The 5,703-nt window shown below is 37.8% G+C and overlaps 1 protein-coding gene across 1 annotated transcript; it reads right to left on the bottom strand.

The window, feature by feature from the left end:
- Positions 1 to 390: 390 nt before the first annotated feature.
- On the bottom strand, positions 391 to 2,249 carry LOC136833869 (uncharacterized). The gene is made up of 4 exons (XM_067096170.1): positions 2,017 to 2,249; positions 1,502 to 1,639; positions 746 to 1,000; positions 391 to 636 (listed from the first exon to the last, which is right to left on the bottom strand). The coding sequence occupies exons 1-4, from the start codon at positions 2,053 to 2,055 to the stop codon at positions 484 to 486; spliced, it is 585 nt and encodes a 194-aa protein (XP_066952271.1). The 5' UTR covers positions 2,056 to 2,249; the 3' UTR covers positions 391 to 483.
- Positions 2,250 to 5,703: the final 3,454 nt, after the last annotated feature.

Below are 5,703 nucleotides of genomic sequence, written 5' to 3'. Positions count from 1 at the left end.
GTTCTTGAACACCTAGCACTGAATGAGATACATTGGTACCATTAGTCTTATTTCTTATTTTGACTTCTATCAGAGCTGTCACATAAGGACAGCCTATCTACTTTGTATCAATTACTTTGGATACACAAAACGTTCTGTAATAATGGAAAAATATCTTTGACAGAATTTCCAGATCACCTCTGTTTTGTAACTGGACTGGTTTCAGTTGGGACAGCCCTTGAATTGTCCAATTTTTTGTGTGACTTCAGTGGTCAAGTCTTATTTATATTCCCATGTATACAGAGCAACACCAAATTATGTAAAAAAAAGAAATCTAGTATAAATTAACCTATATAGAGAAGTCTTTTGACACACTTCGAGGATAAGAGTAGGAATGAAATCATAAGGAGGTACAATGCTTGCTATTTATTTGCAGAATGATTTACAGCTTACTATTTCACAAGAGTTTAAAATTTATGATTATCATGAAAAGAATATCTTCAATCAAATTATGATTCTTAATGACTCAATCTTCCTCATCTTAGAATAGCCTTGCACCACTAGTAGGAGACAATGCCCGTTTTCTTTCCTCTGGTTGCAAAGGTTAACCTTTAGCCGGTGGTGCTGCAGCTGCTCCTTTAGATCCTTGGGCATTTCCTGAAAAAGATAAGATCGTAGGCTTCAAAAACATGACTTCTGGAACAAGAAAAATTTAGGCAGAGGTTCCTCTCATAACAAACGCCAAGAAAATAAGAATCTTTCTTACCGTTACCGTTACCGTTGCCTTGACCATTACCGTTACCATTACCCTGACTGTTACCCTGACCAGGACCACCAGCTGCACAGCTACGATGACCGTAAGCGTACGCGTGCCCCTGCCCGTGTGGGCATTGAGGATCCACGCAACATTTACAGACATCATAGATGCATAAGTCGAGAACATCGCCTCCGCACACGTGAGGACCGTCTGTTCGGAAGCAATAGCCTCCAAGAGCTGCACAGTCGTATGTTGAAGGGCAACCTTTGGTCGTTAAAGGAAGACAAGTGTTTGTCAGTGTTGTTGTTTCAAAGTTATCACTTGAATAATTAACTGCATTACAGAATGAAGAATACATATATGTATATATATATATATATATATATATATATATGTGTGTGTGTGTGTATGTATATATAGGCAGTCCCCGGTTATCAGCAGGGTTCCGTTCCTGACAGCATGATGATAACCAAAAATTGGTGGTAATAGCACAGTGCTGATATCCGGTTATCGGCGCCAATAACCGGGGATCAGCGCAGCTGATAACCAGGGATCAGTGCCGATAACTGGAGATCGGCACCGATTCCCAGATTGCCAATAACCAGGGACTACCTGTATATATATATATATATATATATATATATATATATATATATATATATATATATATATATATATATATATATGTATGTATATGAGTAGTCAATGGATAATTCTCCACAACAAATTTTTACATCTAAAAATATGATTGAAGATTTTACTTACCATACATGCAACAGGTACAGTTGGTTCCAAGGCATGTATTGGGGTCGAGAAAGCCTGGGCACTTGCATGAATCTTCAAGATGGAGGCATGTCCCTGCATAATATTCACAAGTCGGTAACCTGGTGCAATTCCCATTATCTGAAAAGATGATGAGGTATTAGATGATATAGGCGTGCACGAAAGGAAACAACAGGAATTCAAAATGTGTGTGTGTGTCTGTTTTGAGAAAAAGATTTCAGTGTTTGTAAGCACAAGGGAGAGTTTGTACATTACATGCAGTATTTTAGTCTGCTTCAAACATCCATTTACAATTTTGCCAAAAACGGTGAGAGAAGAAACATAGCTGAAACTCTCCAGTTAAGAGAAAATCTTTGTTGTCCTGATGCAGCTTTTGTTGCATGAAGCCTTAGAAGACATATTTCTGGATCGCCGACGTTATCAGTGATTCTTCAGCTAGAAAGACCAACTTTCGAACAGGTATTGACTTGAAGCATTGGTTAAGGAAAGGCACTCACCAGGAATACAGCAGGTGCACCCTGAGCCGCAAGCGTCATAACTAATTCCGCTGCAGCTACCGGTGGCCACGCAACTACCTCCCAAATTGTCACACTCGCTAGTTGCTGAACATCCTGAAAGTGATATTATGTAACAGTTGCAGTTCTCCTTTAACTGTGTCATTACATCAAGTGGAACATTGAGAGTATGAGCACTATACAAAGCCATGTCGATATGGGACAAAGATGGAGTTTCCATTTGCCACTTACCAATTTCAACATCAATTTGAAAAGTGCATCAGTGTCAAAGTGAACCTCTTTGAATCTCGATCATATTTTATGGAGTTAAAATCTGGGAATGAGTGACTGAAAATAACTTCCTGAATTGAGGTCATTGCCTAAACCCAATCATTATCGACTGGAAGAATGCGTGATTATTCCCGAATATTGAAACTTGGGGAAAGTCGGATATTTTTTATAAGAAACTCCCAACATCCCAAGGTGAGAGGAAAGGACTGATATGGCATTTGTAAAGGCTCTCACATTCATCATTTCGATGTTAACAAGTAAAAAGCCGGAGTTATGTATATGAGCAAGTCTGTATCGATCAAATTACAAAAGTGAATAAAAAAATTAGAGCTTTCGACCTTTTGCACGACGGTCCTCTTAAATACAAGTACCTAAGGACGGCAGCAAAATGGTTACCAGTAATACCACTTCCCAGTGGGTTCTCTGTTATTGGTCCCGTAATCGATTATCCCAGTGGATGCTTGGTCCAAATGCACATTTCCACTAAATGCTAATAAGTACATACTTGACTTTGAAGGAAAATATGTTAGCTGTGAGGACATTCGTGAATCTCAGCCTATAAATAGTGAGGACAGTGAATCTCAGTCTATAAATAGTGAGACATTAGTGAATCTCAGTCTATAAATACAAATAAATGCGAATGCATACTGGCTGGACAGTATATATATTATATATACACACACACACACACACACATATATATATATGTGTATGTGTATATATATACATACAAATATATATATACATATATGTATAAATATATCACAAGGCACTCTAAAAATAAACCACCCTCATTTGAAAAAGAATGTTACTCCGCCCCATTATTGTGACCATTCTCACTCTGCCTTATTTCAAGCACTGTGAGAATTGATAGAGTCACTCGTGTTCCGATGACATATAAATAAATGAGTGTCTATTTTAAGAGAAGGTTTCTTGTGGGCGAAGAGAGGCAAACCGAAAAAAAAATGAGAAGTTAGCATGGCTTGACTTACAGATTTGTCTCGGAGTTGCACTGACGTCACTAGAGACTACAGGTTTACGTACCTTGACCCTGGAATACAAAAAAAAATATTAATAACAATAATAAATAAAAATTAGCCTCACTTGGTATTCAAACAGCTGCTGTCTCAAGCTAAATGAACAGAATAATAGGCTTGTAAACGTATACAATATGTGACACAGTTATATTCTCAGTATTTTTTATTTATGAAACTAAAAAAAATTATATAAGACAAATCTACACGAAGGCTACCGGCTGTCTTCTAAAAAGAAGTTAGAATATCTGAGAGAGAGAGAGAGAGAGAGAGAGAGAGAGAGAGAGAGAGAGAGAGAGAGAGAGAGAGAGAGAGAGAGAGAGAGAACCCATACCTACGTAATTATTTGATTGTGTTTAGAGTCAGATTTTTATTTGCCTCCCTCTGTTCAATAATAACTATTCACTTACTTTAGACAGTTACTAACTATTCACATAATTTAGACAGTTACTAACTATTCGCTTACTTTAGACAGTTTCTAATTATTCACATGCTTTAGACAGTTACTAACTATTCACATACTTTAGACAGCTACTAACTATTCACTTACTTTAGACAGTTACTGACTATTCACTTACTTTAGACAGTTTCTAACTATTTACATACTTTAGATAGTCACTTACTCTTCGCTTACTGTAGACAATCACTCAATTATTTTAACCGGTTACACAGTTACTTTAGCCAGTTACACAGTTACTTTAGCCAGCTGCACAGTTCTTTTAGACAGTTATTCAAGTACTTTTGTGAACTTAATATCATTTTTGGTTTGATTCGACATTACAAATGGTCTAATAGAATGTTAAGAATACTAAAATCCGCCACTATCAAGCTTTCAACAGTGCCTTTACTTCTGAACATTATCAGGACAGTTGAATTGAATTGAACTGAATTGAACTGAATATAGAATTTAGGCCAAAGGCCAAGCACTGGCACCTATGAGGTCATTCAGCGCTGAAATGGAAATTGACAGCAAAAGGTTTGAAAGGTGTAACAGGAGGAAAACCTCAAAGCAGTTGCACTATGAATCAATTGTTAGAAAAAGATGGAGAGTAAGATGGAAGAAAGGGAATATGAAAAGAGGTACAGTAAAGAGGATCAGGACTATTGAAACAGCAGTATGAGTTAAACACAAGTCACAGAGGTTAAAGCTTTGACGTTTTTGCAGCGATTTAGTGAAAAAATCAAGTTATCAATTTTACCTAGACTTTCAAAACTTGACTTTGAGAACTGACAAAAAAGTTCCTTGGATCTGGAGAAGTTTTCTCAAACTTCTTCTCTTTCTTTTCTGATATTTTAACAATTGAGTTCAGAATGTTTAGAAGTAAAGACATTGTTGAATGCTTGACAATGGCGGATTTGTATATTCTTAACATTTTATTCAAAGTGCTTTTTGCATTGTCGAATCAAACACCAAAAATGATATAAAGTTCACAAAAATAATTGATTAACTGGCTAAAGTAACTGAGTAACTGTGTAACTGGCTAAAGTAATTGAGTAACTGTCTAAAGTAAGTGAATAGTTAGTATTGAACAGAAGGACAAATCTCTCTCTCTCTCTCTCTCTCTCTCTCTCTCTCTCTCTCTCTCAGAGACCTTCAAAGTATTAATTCTAAGCTTAATATTCTTTTTTTTACCCATTTCAAAATAAACGTAAACATCTTTTAAATTTAAACAGTTCGAAATCAACTCTTATTCGATTTTCCTGCCTACAGAACTGGACGGTATATGAGAAGAAGAGTTCTTTACTAAAAGTGACGGACAGACAGACAGACAAAATAAAAAATAAGAAAAATACTACCTGACAGACGCAGGCAGAAGCTAGCAGGGTCGCGAAGACCACCCAAATGCTCGAAACCTCCATTGTTGCAGCGACGACGACGAAAAAGAAGAAGAAGAAGATGAAGAAGAAGAAGAACGGCTTGACTGATCCGGCTGGACTCAGAGGGGGAGCTTCGGTTCTTCTTCGGTTCTTCGGAGAAGGCGAGGATTCACTCTCGACTGACGACGGTATGCCCTGTGCTGCGGTTTTTGTAGCCCTTCTGCACTGCAAGGGTTGACCTTCAGAGCTCTGGCACAATTGTGACCGTGGGGAAGTCACGTGGGGCGGCCGCTGAGCATTTTCGCTGGCGTGAGTGAGGGGTTGGCGGGGGGGAACTTTCTGTGGGGTTGATAATCATAATTGCATTGTTTTGCACGTGTACATTGGCCTTGGAACGATCGACAAATGGTCCTGTCCTAGACTGTCTTTGTTCCTCGTGATGAAGCGGTTATAGCAAATAAAATTACAGGATTATTTCGTGGCAACTTTAAAATCTGTTCTGTCTGAATGTCATACTGTTGAGCTGAAGGCATGAGTTGTTTTCTGC

Source organism: Macrobrachium rosenbergii, chromosome 52 (genome assembly GCF_040412425.1).
Source record: "Macrobrachium rosenbergii isolate ZJJX-2024 chromosome 52, ASM4041242v1, whole genome shotgun sequence".
Classification (NCBI taxonomy): Eukaryota; Metazoa; Arthropoda; class Malacostraca; order Decapoda; family Palaemonidae; genus Macrobrachium; species Macrobrachium rosenbergii.
The sequence above is the reverse complement of the archived record's forward strand: the minus strand, read 5'-3'. Positions and strand labels throughout refer to the sequence as shown.

Bases quoted from the DNA above. Each gene is read 5' to 3' on its own strand.
- LOC136833869 (XM_067096170.1), bottom strand. From the start codon at position 2,055: ATGACGCTTGCGGCTCAGGGTGCACCTGCTGTATTCCTG. The intron at 1,640-2,016 runs GTGAGTGCCTTT...TCATCTTTTCAG, and splicing joins GTGCACCTGCTGTATTCCTG to ATAATGGGAATTGCACCAGG. The intron at 637-745 runs GTAAGAAAGATT...TATCTTTTTCAG, and splicing joins AGGCAACGGTAACGGTAACG to GAAATGCCCAAGGATCTAAA.